Raw genomic sequence first — 18,458 nt, 5'->3', positions numbered from 1 at the left:
TAATATCTTACCTTCCTACCATACCAGTGTGCTACAAGGCTCAAAAACAGGTTATTTAAAAATTTTTTACAAATAGTAAAGAAAACATCATAGGTATATACATATATGCCATATATCTGTATGTATACCGTATATATATACACACACACAGCCTTTATTGTGATACCATATTTTGCCTCCTATAGAACTTTAACCATTACTGTTAAAGTTGCATGTAACACTTTCTATTCTGTGCCATACTGCCTTGATTACACAGTTATCTTTTCTACTGGACCATAAGGTCTTTGAGGATAATGTCCACATGCGTTTTTGTCTTTGAATATTCCGCAGAGCCTAGCACAATAATTCACATAATAAATACTCTCTCTCTACATATATAATGAGTTATTATTATTAAAATCATTACTCTAGGAGTATTCCTTCTGGAAATGTCTGTAAACTGCAGCAAATCTCTACGTTCTACATTCATACAGAAATTTTCATTTAAAACTATCGTGAAATTTTGACATCCTATAACTAATAAGAATAGGGAGCCCTTTAAACTAACTAAAGATCATATTACAACAAGCCTTACATGAGAATTTTTTTAAGAGATGGGGACAATAACGCAAATGTCTTCTCAAAGAGAATTCAAGACAGTGATAATATAATTACCCCAGGTGAAATTTAGGATTTGAACAAAGGCAAGAGGTCAGCATTTCCATACCTATGATAACTTCTGCAGCAGGTAGGGTCTGAGACTTGATTTAATTCTTAGTTCTAATACATTTTAATCCAGTATATTTTAATTTATTTATTTTTAATTTTTGGTTGCACTGGGTCTCTGTTGCTGCACCCAGGCTTTTCTCTAGTTGAGGCGAGGGGGAGCTACTCTTTGCTGCGGTGCACTGACTTCTCATTGCGGTGGCCTGCCTTGTTGCGGAGCGCTGGCTCTAGAGTGCAGGCTCAGTAGTTGTGGCGCACGGACTTAGTTGTCCCGCGGCATGTGGGATCTTCCCGGACCAGGGCTCGAACCCGTGTCCCCTGTATTGGCAGGCGGATTCTTAACTACTGCGCCACCAGGAAGGTCCCTAATCCAGTATATTTTAACTTAATCCAATTTAATTCTAGTACATTTTAACTCACTCCTTCATCTAGTTTTGTGCGTGACTTCAATTTAACTTCAAGTTTAAGATACTTAGGAGCCCTCTGTAGATGAGCTTTGGAGCACAGACGCGAGTTGCATCTGGTCTGCTCAGAATTTAAGGTGTGCACGCCCTACAGCAGGCACTTCCTCTGAGGAACAGCTACAGCACCCCACCCCACCCCACCCCACGGCCTGCTGGCATGGCTAAATGGCCCCTTGATAGATGGACAGTACGTGGATTAAACACACTTAGAGTACCAAATAAACTTAATTCTGGGAGGAAAAATTACACCTGCATTAGTTGGCTAGGGCTGCCATAACAAAACACCAGACTGGGTGGCTTAAACAACAGTAATCTATTTTCTCACAGTTCTGGAGGTTAGACATAAAAGATCAGGTGTCAGCAAGGTTGGTTTCATTTGACTTACAAATGGCTGCCTTCTTGCTGTGTCCTCACCTGGTCTTTCTCCTGCGCATGAGTGCCCTTGGTGTCTCTTTTTACGTCCAAATTTCCTCCTCATATACAGATGCCAGTTAGAATGGATTAGGGCCCAACCTAAAGGACTCACTTTAACTTAACCACCTCTTTAAAGGCCCTGTCACCAAATACAGTCACAGTCTGAGGGACTGGGGGCATAGTAGTGCTTCAACATATGAATTTGGGGATGGAGGGCACAATTTGGCCCATAACGATAGCTAACTAGGTTCATTTATCTCTGTCATTGGCATTAATTTAGGCTTTGTTCATTTAAGAGCCAAAGCATCCTTTTTCAGCCATCCTTCCCCCAATCAGTCTGTACAGAGAGAAGTGATTTGGGGATTACATTCGGTGTAGACCTCCAAGCATCATGTGGGTCCCCTTGGGTACCTAAGACATGACAGCATTCATGGTGACCCATCTGTTGCAATATGGTTAACTGTTTGAGGGTCACCAAAAAGTTGTTCAGCAACAGATCTTATAGACTGCCTCTGAAACCAGAATAATGCTTTTACAATCTTTACCCCTATGGCATGCCAGTTAATTTAGAGATATGCGAGGGTACGTCTGAGAATCCCTTTGGCCTTTCCTAGAAAGCACTGTCAGCGGTGAGGAAACTATTGGAGAGCATACCCAAAGGCTTTTAAATACTTCTGAGGGGCAGTAACAAAGAGAGTTAAGATGGGAAAGGCAATATGAAAGCCCTGGAGCCAATTCTGTGGCTTCCAGTGAACCAATAGGGAGGGTTTTTTTTCCCCTTAAATACTGTTATATACGACATGTTAAACAAAAGATTTCAAAGAAAATAAGCCAAACAAGTAGTATCCAGTAAATCTTCTCATTCTTCATGCTGCATATCCACCAGAAGCGAATCTTATGATAAGACGCACCTTATTATGACACACCTATGGTCAGATTCAAAATGCACTTGATTTTACCAAGCTTATAAGGTCATTTTTATAAAGCAAGTGGATTAGAATCTCCTCTTAATTGTGCCTGCAGTAATCAGGAAACTCCATACACCATTCTCAAGGGAGTCATGTTTTATACTTCAAATGGTTATTTATCTTATATGTCCAGTGTGTCTTACAGCATACAGCAATTTATACTTTATCTGAGGCGGTGTTAGGCGCAGCACTAATAACAGCGAACAGAAAATACAGTTGATTACTCAACGCAATCTGCATCTGTCGCCATAGTATCACTCTTATAGTCTAATGCACACAAGCAACTGGGCTTGAGGCAACCTTTTCTAGTAGGTCATATATGACTGCTAATCCACTGATGAATAAATGGGATCCCCACTCTAAGTACTTTCCCTAAATGCAGGGAGGCCTGGTATTAGCTGTCCCATATTAATTTTCAAAAGACCATCAGATGAAGAAGTCATCAAAAGCAAACTACTTAGGTATGAACAACGCCCAAAGAATGATAAGTGAAAAATTCTCCGCACCATACTAAGAGAAAACTTCCAGCATAGATGATACTTAAGAAGTAATTTTCTCTCTGAATTTAATTAGCCAAGTTTAATGGTTTCATTTCAAAATACTTAAGGGAAAAAAAAGGTTTATGCAGCAGCAACAAAAAAATCCCTTTATACCCCTCTTACTTAGTAAACAGAAACAGTTCAACAACCTTAAAACTGTGTTACAGCTCTCCCTTTCCCTACAGAGGTAGTAAAGCAGCATAAATACACTGACACTGAATGGAGAATAATCAAGCAAAGGTTCCTCTGAACTTGTGGTGTCTGCCACAAATTTTTACTTACTAACGGTTTAGGTCATGAATTTTTTGAAAATTGCATGTCTTGGTATGCTTTTGTGGTTTCTCCTCTGCTTTTCCCTTCTCTGTTATATCTGTTGCCCTTTGGTCTCCTGACACTTCCATTTTCTCCTTTTATGTTCCTGCTGTGCCCACCGCACGGGAGAAACCTGGGCGTAACTGATCCCACCTTTAATCATCTTTTTCTTATTCCAGACTTTCCGGTTGGAATGGGAGGAAGAAGACCCAGGTGCAGCCCAAATATTACCTATTCCACAAAGTGTGGGTGGAAAAGCGTCTCCTCGCCCTTCATTTTGTATCTATTTAACTAACGGCGCTGTCGTGCCCAAACGCATACTGGCCAAGAACTAGATTTCCAAAATGGCTTTGCTCCTTTCGAGCTGGCATCAGTCTATAAAATGCAATTTACTTCCACTGCAACCAACCCTTCCCTGTACCTCAAATACTACCCAATATACAGACAACTGAACCTAACCTAGTGTAGACAGCGGATTCACATCTGCTAAATTCAGTAGAGAGCCGGCACAGCCGTTGGACTTATGTAAAGAAAGCGTTAAAAGAAAAAAAAAAAAAACCAAAAAACCACACTAAGCAAACCCGAGGGGCGGGCTTCGCCGGAGATCGCGCTCTCCCGCCGCCGTGCGGACGAGCAACCCTCCCCGCCGTGGCCACGCCCCCTCCGCCTAGCCGTGGCCACGCCTCCTCCTCCGACCCCGCCCCACCGAGGCCACGCCCGACGTGAGGCGCGGGAGCCGCCGGGCCGGAGGCGGGGCTTGAGCCGCCCCTCCCACCGCCGCCGCCGGCGGCCTCCGCGCGGGCCTCACAGCCCGTATTCCACTCACTTTGTTCTCCGCCTTTGTCCTAATCCACACCAGCAGGTGGAGCCGCAGTTAAAGTTTCCGAGTCCATTCCGAGAGCGGGAGCCCATCTTGCTCGCCGCGGAGGCCCTCGCTGGAGGAGGAGGGTCAGAGCTCGGGTGCAGCCAATCGTGGACAACGCTGCTAGTTATCAGAGCAGAATGGGCTGTAGTTTAGTGAAATAGGAAAGCTGCAAAACACTGTGGAGTGTTCCCGTGTAAATAAAAAGAGGAAAAAAAAGTTTCTCAAGTCTCCGCTGCACGACGTCGGGCCGGGGGTCTGCGCTCTCCCGAGCGGCCACGCGCTGGACTTTATTGTGCCGCAACAAGCCCCCGTTCCCATTGTTTGTGTTTTTTTCAAAATATGGCAAAGGTTCAGGTGAACAATGTAGTGGTGCTGGATAACCCTTCTCCTTTCTACAACCCATTCCAGTTCGAGATCACCTTCGAGTGCATCGAGGACCTGTCTGAAGGTGAGTCGGGCGCCCGCCCGCCGCCGGGCTGTCAGTTGCGGGCTGCAGACGTTGAAAGTTTCCCGGGCCCGGCCTCGCGCGGGCGGCCGGTGCTTAGCGCCGGGCGGGCTGCGGGCTCGGCTCTGCGGAGGGAAACTTGAAGTTGATGGACGACGGCCGGCGAGGCGCGCGCGGCGTTCGGCCGCAGCCGGGGCGCCTGCCGCGGCTCAACTTGCGAGGAACTTGTTCGAGCGGAGGTAGCCATGTTGTCAGCTTTGTCTGGCGGGCGGACGGTTCGCGAGACCCGCACTCGCGCCCGTGGCGCCGGCCGAGGGTCGCGCCGGGCTGGCCCCCGGCCGCCAACGGCCTCCGCGGCCCCCACGGCCCCAGTGAGGAGGTGGGAAGGAGAGGCATGTATGTGTGGTCGCGCCGGCGAGTTCGCAGCGGAGCCATCTTACCGAGAGTAGAGAACTGGGCCACCGACCCCGGCGTCACGACGCCTCCTCTCCGCGGGTGACGAACGCGGCGCCCCGCCTGCCCACCTTCCTGCCCCCGAGCAAGAGGCAGATCCATTTTTAGGGCTTACGCTGGAGTTGCCGTACTCTCCTGGGTGGCCATGCCCGGCCGCCTCGGGGAGCAGAGCGAGGCTGTCCTTGCGCTGATTTCTGGCTCCCTGGACCAACCAGCAGGGGAGGCGGGCGCAGGCTCGGCCCCTCGGCGCCGCGGGCCGGTGCTCCCGGGGGCCGCCGGTGCTCGCGGGCCGGCGCTCCCCGGCCGGCGCCCGGGATGCTCGGGGCGCCTGGGGATGCTGGCGCTCAGGCTCGCCCAGACCAGCGTGGACTCCTCATCCTTAATGACCGAAATCTTCTCTCCTCTCAGGAAGAAAAATATTGCTAAGCTAGGAAGTTACATTTAACCCGAGAACAGAAATAAGTAAAATACTTAAATGATTTCCAAGACTTAATCACTGGCTTCTAAGTAGTCTGAAAGAAGACTTTCTTCAAGAACGTGTTGAAATCTAAATACAGTAACTCTACATCCAAATACCCTGAACATAAAACACTAAAGTGGGCTAGGAAATAAAAGGTAAAGTCCTGATGGCAATGCAAAATCTTTTACTATTTTTTTCTAAGTACGTTTTAAGGTCTTCAAAAAGATAAATATTTAATATATGCAGTAATAAATTTAAAAAGCTAAAATTTGCCAAGGTCTTTGCGATTTTATTAAAACAATCCAGTGCTCCATTTTCAAAATTTATGGGGGAAAAAGTTTAACTTCATCAATGGTAATTTAACAATTAAATAGGGGACATACTTCTTTGAACTTACAAGTATGTTTAGCAAAATGCACTTCAAATTATATGCTAATCAAGGCATGTAAAGCACTTTCACTTTAAAAATTAGTTCTTAATCTCTGTATAATGTATTTTATGTAGGGTGTTAACTTGTTAACTTTTTAAATTACGAAAACAATATATGCTCATTGTAATAGACTTTAAAAGTTGTACATACATATATAAAGTTAACAGTCCTCTGTACTCAATACCTTTCCCCCATCTCACTCTAAGTAACCATAATTAACACTTTAGTCTGTGCTCTTCCATATAGTTTTACTACATATATAAAGCACAAATGCACATATATAAGTAGGGCACATTTTCAAAGACGATTCATTTATTAAACTAATTCCTAAATAGGCCATTGGTAATAACATTAAAGGGGATTTTTCTTATTACGGTACTTTGAAACTATTTGGTTACTTTCCCATAGTACTACCATAAGCACTTCAGCCACCAGGCCCATTTTCATGCCCTTTTTATTACCAATTGCATATAAAAATGGGCAAATGCATGAAAAACTATTGAGTCCTTTCCAACTTATACTACAGTGTTTTAGGCATTAGAACTTCTTGAAATTACGGGTATTTCTAAGTGATACCTTCCATTTTAGGAGCCAGTTCTGAACAAGGAAGTTAGATGATTCAGGATGTTGTTACAGGGCTTTGACATTGGATGGTTGAAACCTGCCATTGATGTGTTCTGTTTGTTAACTAGGATCTGTTCAGAACCCAGCTGAATCACATAAAAGTTTTTACTAATGTCAGGAATATACCTACTTCTGCTTGTATACCTCTCTTCCCAGGGCATCTATACTGGGCGTTTATTTAGTATTGTTTAAGTTTAAGCTGAGTCATACCAAAGCTGCAAAGGAATCTTTCAAAAAGGTGCCATGCTTACATACTCCACCTAGAGGCTGTGTGGATTAAGGAAATTGAGTTTACTTAGCAAAGGTTTCTTATAGGTCCCATCTTTTATACTGCAGTTCTTTAAAAAAATTTGTTCTTGAAATTGAACTACAGAATATTCTGAAGAGAAATTTTCACTTTATAATTTTGTCTCAAGTCCCAAGCCAGAGGTTGGCCGCCATTTTCCATACTTTAAGTTGTCAATAGCCCCCAAATGTTTTCACTTTCCTTTAAAAGCTGCCCTGTAGCTTTGCTTCAGAAAAAGCCTTGAGGAGTACTTACTCTTAAGAGAATATACTTGTTTCTACTGTAAGACCTATACAGGGGTAGGACAGCAATCCACAGATTTAAGCAGAGGCTTTCCTGTAAATCTGGGAGATAGGAGACCTTGGATGTGTTTGATCTGATGGTTACCAAGCCTGTACAAGTTTTGATTGACTTTATTTCTCTTTGTTATGCCTTGTGGATTGCTGACTCTCTGCTTCTTTACTGAATGGAGCCTTTTTTTTTAAGTTGATCAATATCAATAATTATAGCTACTGTCAGTTGAATACTTATAATGTACCAGAATTGAATGGTGCTTCCTACTTTAAAACCTCAGGCTTGTACTAATTCACAAAGACTACATACTTCCCCCTAGATCACAGGTCTTCCCAAGTAGTGTAATTAGTTTGAAATTCCCTTGGTGACTTCCCTCACCTCCACCACAAATGGAGATAATTTGCAGGCTGGGATTACCATGATTAAATGAAACAGTTAACTTTTTAAACAAATGAGTAAACTCTTTCAAGTGATAATCTGTGCAAAGCATCTGACCATATATATCCCTTCTTGTTTCAAATATAGGAGACAAGGGAATGAAAGCTGAGTTCCAAAAAAAAAAGGACAAAACAACTGATGCTGATTTATAAATAAGTACTGAGCATTTTAAACCCAGTAGCTACAGCAAGCATCCATAAGCATAAAAATTAAGGTACAGGTGTTCCCTTAGTTACAGCCTATACTCCTTAAGGCTAGATTATCTCCTCATGGCCTCTGCCCTCACCCATTCCTTCCCACCTCCCACAATTAAGTTCCTTTATTTCACTATTCATTTGAGAGCTAAAAGGAATAATTTATCTTCCTTAGATTTTTGGAAAGAGCCCAGGCTTTGGAGTTGGGTCCAAGTTGGGTCCAGGCTTTGGAGTTTATGTCCAAGCAGAGACATAGCTTGGATTCTGATTCTTCGATTTACTAGCTGTATGAATTTGGGTATGTTACGTAGCCTGAGTCTTAACTTTCCTATTTGTATAATAGGTATAATTAAATCCATATGATACAAAGCTGTTGCGGTTTTAAACAACAGGTGTGAAGTGGCAAGGCCAATGCCCAGCACATAGTAGGTATTTTATGAAAGTAAGTTTTTAAGTCATAACCATGTTCCTATGCCAGACCACAAATGCCAATTTATACCAATTAAGCTAAGAGCACGATACAGAGTGGTACAGATACACATGAAATGAACAAAGCATTATGAAAACTTCTGTGTGACAATTCCCAGTCTTATCTCTATTCAGCTAGTTTAGTAGCTTCCACACCCCTTTCTTCTTAAAACCGTTTCTCCAACTGACTTGGGTTACCTACCTCACTAGCCACTAGTTTTGTAACTTTATTGATCTTATCTCCCCAACCTCTTAACTTTGGAGAGTGCCCAGGCTCACTCCCTAGGGATCCCACCTATTTTCAACTAAATTTTTACCAGACCTATTCATTATCTCCACTTATTCATTATCTCTAGAACTCCTGATTGTTTCCCTCCCCTGCCCCCTGTAAAAATAAGTGGCTCTTGCTGGCTCTATCTTCGGGATTTATCCAGAATATTACTCCTTCTCGCCCCCAGGGCTACATGTGGTCCAAGCCACCATAATTTCTTGCCTCAACTGAACTATTCTCCTGTTTTTTCCCTTGCCCTCTTACAGTCTACACTGAACACAGCAGCCAAAATGATCCTCCTAAAATGAAAGTCAGATCATGTCACTCCTCTACCCAAAACCCTCCAGTGGCTTCCCATGCCACTCAGTGTAAAAGCCTAAAATCTTTATGATGGCCTTCAAGATCTTGCATGAGCTGGCCACGCCTTTTGCCCCCAATCTCATGGTTGGCTGTTTTCCCCTTTGCTCATTCTGCTCCTGCACTGGCTGGCGACTTTGCTTTTTCTTGAGCGTGTCAAGCATGTGCCTACTGCCTGGCCTTTGTACTTGCTGTTCCTTCTGACTAGATATTCATACTGCTTGTTCCCTCTCTTAATCTTCATCAACAAACAGATGATCTCATGAGATGTCAGATGTAGGACCCTGCATCTGGAAATGTGCTAGAAACTGGAGATAAAGTGGTCTAGGTCTGGGACAGAACCATGACATAATAAGAGAAATATAAACCTAAGGGATCTTTTAGTTCAATAACTTGCAGTTTGTAATACAGTATGAATAAGTATTACCTATACTATTTCTGTTATCTATTTAGGGAACAAAAATATCTACAAAGTTACACAAAAATGACAATACATGGTGGCATTAACTGGATTCTCCACAGGTGGCCCAGAAACACCCTCTGGGATTGCTGGTGTAGACTCTGTGGAGTGAATCCAAGAGGCAGGCCACACAGTGCCAAACACCCTAAGAGGACCAGGAGGTCTCAGAGAATTTGTAGCGTGGTCTTTCTCCCCCTACTAAAGAGGAGGCCTCTTCCAAAGAACAATCATTTGACTCATCTCTGGGTTCTTCTCACAGAGCACACTGTAAAGGGTGCTCAATAAAGTCTGAATTACACGGAACGTCTTAGGTTGCACTTTATTCTGTCTTGTTACTCGTGCCTGTTCCCACTGTAAATATTCTGATGTATCAAGTGGTATAAGGATCCTTGGTTTTCCTCTTCCCAGTGTAAAGAACGTATGCCATGAAGGGGTGCCATGAGGGAAAAACCCCGCTGTGGACCCTTAACAGTTGATGAGTTGAAGCGCTAAGGGGCTTCTGATCCACAAGAGAAGTTTGCAAGTAATGATTTTTCCACTATGGAGCTCTTCGATGATTTGGATCTGTGCAACACAGCATGGGGGAGCCCTTCAAAAGTGTGTTTAGCAGGTTGTTAAAAGATGACGTACAGAAAAGGGGGGGAGGGATTCCTTAGCCAAATAAATTTGGGAAACACTGGATTAATGGTACTGGTGTTCCTTACTGAAGGATTTTTTCAGACCCCTTGCTCTGCCAGTGTGCTTTATGAATCCTCAAGAGAAGGTTGTAGTATTTCCCAAGTTTTTGGCCATGTTGTTTTGTTTGTGAGGAGCCCTGCCCAGGGACCAGTATTTCACAAAACAGCATTTTGAGAAACTCTGCTATGAAATATAAGAATTTCACACCCAAAATTTATAAGGAGCACTTCGGTGCCTTTCTGGGTTTTCTGCTATGAAAAGCCAATGTTAGCAGCCAATAAATGGTGTAAGTGGACATTCAAAGGGTCTTTGATGTCATCTCATGATGTAATTAATGAATATGAAATAATGTTTTGGTTTTTAACCCTAGACCTGGAATGGAAAATTATCTATGTGGGCTCCGCAGAAAGTGAAGAATACGATCAAGTTCTAGACTCTGTTTTAGTGGGCCCTGTTCCTGCAGGAAGGCATATGTTTGTATTTCAGGTAAGATTATTCTTGGTAAATATGTATGCCAAATACATTTCTAAATGGTCCTTAACCCTTTCCTTTTGGGTTAAATCACTCTGGTTCTGCTGCATTCACTTTTTGTCTGCTTCTATCATGTTTTAAGAAGTCTCTGTGTCATGAAGGAATGCCACTTCCTGATTTTGTGTGCTGAGAGATGTTACTGTGATGTTTATACTTCAGGGTTTGCAGAGCATGCAGTAAACCTTATACTCTGTCAGGGCCACGTGGTGGTTAATTTGGGCTCTTCCTGTGAATAGTCCCTTAGTATGAGACCTTCAGGGTGGCTGTCCAGCAGCCCCAAACAGGGATTCAAAATGCTTACTACTAACTGGGGATAGTTAGTAATATGCATTTTCAGATTATAGTTTCAGCCACTAGGAATGATGATGATATAACAAAACAACTTTATTTCAGCATAATTAATAACTCAGCTAGGTTATCAGGTATGTTAGAAGACAGAGATCTACGAGATCTTGGGTCACTGGAACTAAATGAAGTCCAGTGGTCTACTAAAGCATCTACTCTACACTTCTTATAGAGGATTACTGTTACAAATCCACAACTCTATCATTTGTGAGGAGAAATTCTACTAACATAATTATGTTCTCAGATACCACTGACAGTATTTAGGTCTGTGCCAAGTCTTCAGACATTGTCTTCTGCATTCAAAAATATTACTTCCTTTTAATCCATGTCAAATTGTTGTATAAAACTATTCAGTCACTTCTCAATTATCCATGTTTATTAGAGGGAGATATTTATAATAATCCAAAGAGTAACTAGCCATTGCTTTTTTTTTTTTTTTTTTTTTTTTTAACTGTATGCGGGCCTCTCACTGCTGTGGCCTCTCCCATTGCGGAGCGCAGGCTCAGCGGCCATGGCTCATGGGCCCAGCCGCTCCGCGGCATGTGGGATCTTCCCGGACCGGGGCACGAACCCATGTCCCCTGCATCGGCAGGCGGACTCCCAACCACTGCACCACCAGGGAAGCCCTAGCCATTGCTTTTTAAAAAACTATTAATTTTGTTACAAGTATTTCTACCCAACAGAGTCTCATTAGTTAAGTAGAACCCACTGAAAATCTAACTTTTCTCTCCCTGACCTCTCACTTCACTCACTGCACAGATGGGACCAATTTAAATAAATACTGTTGGTCAAATAATCCCACCAGATATGAGCTAAGAATCTCTCAAACATATGGTATCTCTAGAGCTGCTACTGCTCCCTCCCCTCTCCTAAACATAGAATTCAGAATTTTGTTCTCCTAGCCCTAGTGCTTTTTATTAAATAAAAAGCAACAAATACTGTATTTTAAATAAACAGTTAAGAAAAGCTTAAATATATTGACTAAAGGCTCAAATATATTAAAAGTGCTGTGAAGCTGAGTTGTGTGACTGGGGATGCACTGCAGTTGTAGACCTGGTTCAGATCCCACTCTGCTGCTTATTAGCCACGTGTGACTTCAGACAGGTTCCCAGCCTCCCCTAGTCACTCCAGTCATCCCTAAAACGTGGATACTAGCCTACCTCATAAGAACGTTATGAGGATTAAATGAGGAATAAAGCAGTTTAGTATAATCACTGACAGGCAGTGCCTATTTCTTCTATAATTGGAACTAAGCTTTTATTCTCTTAGCTTCTTGAAATTGTTATACAAAGAAGCAGTATTTGCTCTGACCCACAAGCCTGGAGAACCTCTACTTCACAGATGATAATTTATGATGCAAGAAACTTGATTTGAGAGGCAGTAATATATACCTTTCTATGCTGCTAAAACAAAAAACAGAACTTGCAAATAAATGCCATGTTTTTGAAACAAACTTTTAAAAATCTTTTCTATGTGTTTATGTTGGTTAAGAATACTCCTTAGCTTTTGGCTTGAAGTATCATAGGAAAAAAATTACTCAAAACTATTTCCCTCTAGTGATTTTTACCTTGGTATTCTGTGCACATGTTGCCAAAAGTACAAAGCAAGTACAGTGTGATTTAGATCATATGTTCAGCCTATGCATTTTTCAGAATTCACCATTATCAGCAGAAAGGAACTAAAACAGTTTTTATTTTATGTTTTAAACAAACTACCATAGCATTCTCCTGGTCTGCCAGGATTTTGCCTCAGAATAAAGCTAGCAGGAAGGTGCCCAGACGTCTGCCTAGTATTGCCTGTTGGAGTCAAAGATCTCTGCTGATCACTTCTCCATCCTAAATGATCTGAGAGGCCTGCAGGCTTCTCTCCTTGAATTTGCTCAAGCTGAATCCTTTAGCAAACAACTTTTAAAACACAAACATGCCTAGAACCAATTTGCTGAGGGGATGGGAAGCAATAGAGGGGAAAGTTCCCATATTACTGAACTACCTCTATTTCCCATCTCCACCCAAAGGCAAACGGCATATTCTGAGGACAGGCCCTCTGTCCCCATTCTGGTATCTCTCCAAGAGAGATCATAAACCACGTCAGGGCAGGAACTGAGTTACGAATGAATTTCAAAATACTAAGTATATACTGTGTGCCTAGAGCTATGCTGGACTCGAGATCACAGAGATGAGCTGGATGGGATGCCTGCCCGAGATAAAGCTTAGAATCGCAGAGAAGACTGAAGGGGAAACATATTTAGATCATTGGACATACATTAATAGAGAATTTGTGGGCTTCCCTGGTGGCGCAGTGGTTGAGTCCGCCTGCCGATGCAGGGGACACGGGTTCGTGCCCCGGTCCGGGAAGATCCCACATGCCGCGGAGCGGCTGGGCCTGTGAGCCATGGCTGCTGAGCCTGCGCTTCCGGAGCCTGTGCTCCGCAACGGGAGAGGCTACAACAGTGAGAGGTCCGCGTACCGCAAAAAAAAAAAAAAAGAGAGAGAGAATTTGTGTTGAATAATATGAGTGCATAAAGAGTGCTATTAATTACACCTTTGAGTTAGAAAGGGTTTCACTAAAAAGGATACATTTGATGCAAGCTTCAAAGATGAATTTTTCAGAATGTTAGGGAAGGAGTATATGCAAGGCACAGAGGCATGAAAGCTTATTATTACATTTTAAAGAACCTACATTTCTAGACCAAGAGATGTGGAGTTAAAGGGGTTGTGATGTTGGTTGGAGACCAGTTATGAAGGGCCTTATAAATGAAGTTAAAAACTGAGATCTTTATCTCAGAAATGAGGGTAATCATCTGAGGTTTTAAAACCTGGTAAAGGGATGGGAATGGATCTGTGCTTAGATAGCGAATGCTGGCCTCAGTGCAAATAGGCTACTGCTGGGGCAGACCAGTAGGGAAGTTTTAGCAATATTCCAGATAAGAGATAAAGACTTGAATTCTACTGTCAGAGATGGGAAACATTGAAACTGCCTAGATGGAGGAGGTAGGGAAGCTGAGGGTGACAGATTTTTAGTATGGGTAACTAGGTGAGTGTTTTATGCCTTTTTGTGTCACCTACATGTGGTAGGTATACTGTAATCATGAGTCTTCTATGATAATGGCCTGATTGAGAACACTAGTCAAGCTAAGACATTGGCTGAAGTGTTCACCAAGGCCCAGGGATGGTCCTTAGTGTCGTAGCAAGAGTAAGCCAATCTGCTGGAACTTCATGCACTTACCACTCAGAATAGCTGCTTCAGGTCATGCTCAGTGCCTCACCATCACTGCCTGTCCCCAGTCTGTGATTCCTTCCAACCAGTGTCCTTACTGTCTTCCACACGGCTGTGGACAGGGCGCTAGCTTTCACTCACGTTCTCAGCCACCTCTAGCTCACTTGCCCCACCTTCTGTGTTCCTCAAGGTTCAGCTTACAGCACTTTGATTCAAAACAAGATCATTGATTACATCTGCCTCAAACAATCTTTACCTTCATTGAATTTCCATATGTGGGACTATTTGTATTTTTTGAAAATCTGCTATATAACTATTTCCATTCCATTTTCAGTTTTACATTAATTTACTATTAGAATATCTGTGAAGGGTGGATGAGTGGATATGAGAATATGTGTCCTGGGAAACTGGATAACAAACATTTGCTGCCAAAAGGCTATATGGAGATAACTGAATATTTACTAATTTAGGTCTGAAAATTATGACTGGGAAAACTGAATATTTACTAATTTAGGTCTGAAAATTATGACTGGGAAAGGTTGGAATTAATAAGACTATTGATTTGCTTACTATATTTTATAAAAGGTTCTATTATTGAATACTGCATAATCCCTCATGAACAACCACACACTGTAGCCAGAATTATTTTTCTCTAGACGTAGTGATGCTTTCAGGTGCCCAGGGTACTTAGGTATACTGTGGAGAAACACGTGAATTATATTTTCTAGCTATAAGTCAGTTTCAAAAAAGTGAGCATTTGCCTTCCCAGTATGATTTCCACATTTTGGTTGCGGCACCCTTAACCAAAGGTGCTCAGTGTAACCAAAACTCCAGTTTTGCTTATGGTTAACAACCTTTTGTGATGTGTGTTTCTTTTCTTTTTAAATTATTCTAGGCTGATGCACCTAATCCGGGACTCATTCCAGATGCAGATGCAGTAGGTGTAACAGTTGTGCTAATTACATGCACCTATCGAGGTCAAGAATTTATTAGAGTTGGTTATTATGTAAATAATGAATATACTGAGACAGAATTAAGGGAAAATCCGCCAGTAAAACCAGACTTTTCTAAGGTAATGCTCTGATTATTCCTTTTTCATTAATTTTACTATACAACTTTTTTAAGCAATTGCCATTTCATGGTACACTATGAAAATGGCTTTGAGACAAAATAAATTTGAGGTCCTTGTGCCAACTGAGCAAACTAATCTTTGTTCCATTACCATGGATGACCTCAAACCCTACCTCCAGATTAGTCATTAGTAATTACTGTTGGTTCGGCACCTTGAGAGTCTCTGATGATTTAGAAAATTGAAAGTGCCTCCTATAAGAAACAGGTCTCTATTAATGGCTCCCTGTATGGCATTCCCCATACGTCATGATTCTATCCATTTCAGTCTTTAGACATTCAAATTCATGTTTGTTTTACTGATTATTCAATAATATTTTTGTCTGTAACTCTTCCCAAAATTGTGGGGGGAAGTTTTGTGTTTGTTTTTCATAGGAACGTTGTTATCTCAAAACTCCTATACGCCTTGCTTTATGTGCTGTTCTCAGAGGTTAAACTAAAGGTCTTAAATATTATCTGGTGGTGAAAACAGCTTAGCTTCTGAGTGAGAAGCTGAAAATCTGTGATTCGGTATTCTCAAAAATACTAAGTACTTTATGATTTTCCATTGGGAGCTGTAATAGTTTAGTAACTGGTGATTTTTGTGAGATTGAACATAACACTCTATCTGCCAGACCATGCAAGAAGAATTACATGGAGTAAAATGGAATGTTCTCCTTTCTGATAATAAGGCTGGAAGGTTTTTTATTCTGATGTGGAACGTTCCATTTCTAATTTATTAGTTACCTGTATGGTTCCTTGTATAGCAAAAAGAGAAGAAACTAGAATATTGTTTCTAAGAATGAGCCATAATAATTAAAAGATAGGAAACTATTAATAATGAGAGGTCATATGTGGGAATATTTTTCATTTTCCTTGAAAATATTAGTGAAGAAACACCACATTAATCTAGAAAGCATGTTAATTTGTTAAATAAAGCATCCTCTGAAGCACTCAAGAGATTCTCTCCCCTTTAGGAAACAAGTACAGAGTTAGAATATTTTGTTGGATAGTAAAAGAGCTGGATAATTCCCTCAGGTTCTCCACATCTTGCTTCCATTAGACTAAAATAATTTCTTTGCTTCGGCCCTATTTCTTGCTTATGTTATGTTTAATGTGTTTTACTTGACTTACACTTTTGTATATGAATTAGCCCTTAAGGAGTACTAACATAAAGAACCATTCTATTAAGGTCTATTTGTGTATGGTAATCTAACTTTCTTAGTGTTTACCATTTATATATTTCCTTCTTCCTCTAGCTTCAAAGGAACATTTTGGCATCCAATCCCAGAGTCACAAGATTCCACATTAATTGGGAAGATAACACAGAAAAACTGGAAGATGCAGAGAGCAGTAATCCAAATCTACAATCACTTCTTTCAACAGATGCATTACCTTCAGCATCAAAGGGATGGTCCACATCAGAAAACTCACTAAATGTCATGTTAGAATCCCACATGGACTGCATGTGACCACCTGCCATCCCTATAGTACAAATTAAGCTATAAAAACACACAGAACTATTTCCCTGAAATTCCGTAAGTCCATAGTCAAGATACAATGTGAAGAATTTGTTTAAAAAACATCCTGTAGAAAGTTTATAAGAAAACCAGTATTTGAGCAAATTGTGGAATATAAATACAACTATTTTTAAGTAATTTTTTTCTCTAATGTGTTATTTTATTTGTTCTGAAACTAATCTGATTAAAACATATATATTATTTTCTTTTCCTCTATATGTAATTAAAGCACTTATAAAGAAAAGTGAATCATTAGACCAGGTTGTAAAGATGTCTTAGCCTCTTGGACAGTAATCTTTGGACCACTATTTTACTAATCTTTGAAAGAACAAAGTTAACTTCAACTAAAATGTGTCTTCCTGTGATAACACATAATTTGGTTTGATTTAAGGGGCAAGTTTTCATTCTTTTTACAGCATGCCCTTAAAGAAGGGATTTGAAGTCAACTGTATGCTATCAAGAACTCTAGGATCTGATTTTCCAGGCCACCTTGAAGCTTCTTATGGCTACTGTTCAGTTCATATAATGTTAGCCAGCATTCAGTTTGGTTTCTAAGACAACAAGTGTGGTTAATTGTTTATAAGGTCCTCTGGCTATGATTTTTGTTTTTGTAACAGTTCAGGACATCAGAACACTCCTCGAATCATACATCATTATTACCCAGTGAATTCAGCAGGTCAAGAGCAGATACAAACTCCCTAAGTTTAAGAGCAGGAGAGTATAATGACTTCGTTCCGTTCGTTAGATTTATAATACTATGAACTTAACTCTTTAAAACTGTTTTGCTAGGTCATCTGTTGTTGGCAGCATTTATATAAAAGCAGTGGATTTGGAAAGATATATTTAGCTTTATCATAATAGATAAGTTACTATTTTGGAACTATATATATTTTCACATGTAGTACTCTTCTCCATATCCCCTGACACTCATGCACAATAAGATTAGGCATATTTGTGGTGGACATATTTCAGATAGCTTTTCCAGGTAAGTTTTTTAAAAGCAGTCTTGGAAAGGAATGCATTAACTAAATGGGCCAAAAGGTTCTTTTTCATTGATGAGAGCTAGGTCCTTCCTCAAAAAGTTTCTTATGCTCCAGTAAATTAAATGTAGAATATTCTCATTACTCTTGCTGCTAAGCAAGGCATTAGCCATATGATGCAGAGTTATGCAGTGCCTTCATATCTCAAACTTTTATACTGCACTTTTTAAAGCTTATTTTGAGGAAGGGAAAGGGGCATTTGTCTGCATATGGATTCTCAGTTGTATATATTTCCTGTCATTCTAAAAAGTGACTTTGTGAAGCAGAATTTTGCTAAATGTTAAACTTTGAAATTTAATATACCAGATAATTAAAATACTGTCCACTAACTAGTTCATAGACTTTAAAAGTAAAATACATCCGGCTGTTAAAACAATATGAAGAAAATTTCATTTTTGTCTAATTGCAATTAAAAGAAAATGTTAAAATATTAAAATGAAAATAAAAGTAATACTTTCCAACCAAGAGCTCAGTGATTAATATAACAACACAATATGTGCTTGTTAGGAATAAAGCATATATAAGCCAAATTTCCAAATCAATTCACTGCTGAGTTTTTATTCTGATTAATTAT

General features: G+C 40.9%; 2 protein-coding genes across 4 annotated transcripts in view; one reads left to right on the top strand and one right to left on the bottom strand.

Moving 5' to 3' along the window:
- The window catches only part of MCM9 (minichromosome maintenance 9 homologous recombination repair factor), a 75,828-nt gene that overhangs the window by 35,678 nt on the left and 21,692 nt on the right, over window positions 1–18,458 (bottom strand). The window lies entirely within an intron of this gene.
- Window positions 4,355–16,982, top strand: ASF1A (anti-silencing function 1A histone chaperone). Its single transcript, XM_065888458.1, has 4 exons — window positions 4,355–4,715; window positions 10,496–10,611; window positions 15,113–15,289; window positions 16,584–16,982. Exons 1-4 carry the CDS (start codon window positions 4,607–4,609, stop codon window positions 16,794–16,796), a joined length of 615 nt encoding a protein of 204 aa, XP_065744530.1. The 5' UTR covers window positions 4,355–4,606; the 3' UTR covers window positions 16,797–16,982.

Source organism: Phocoena phocoena, chromosome 12 (genome assembly GCF_963924675.1).
Source record: "Phocoena phocoena chromosome 12, mPhoPho1.1, whole genome shotgun sequence".
Classification (NCBI taxonomy): Eukaryota; Metazoa; Chordata; class Mammalia; order Artiodactyla; family Phocoenidae; genus Phocoena; species Phocoena phocoena.
This window is presented reverse-complemented; position numbering and strand designations above follow the sequence as displayed.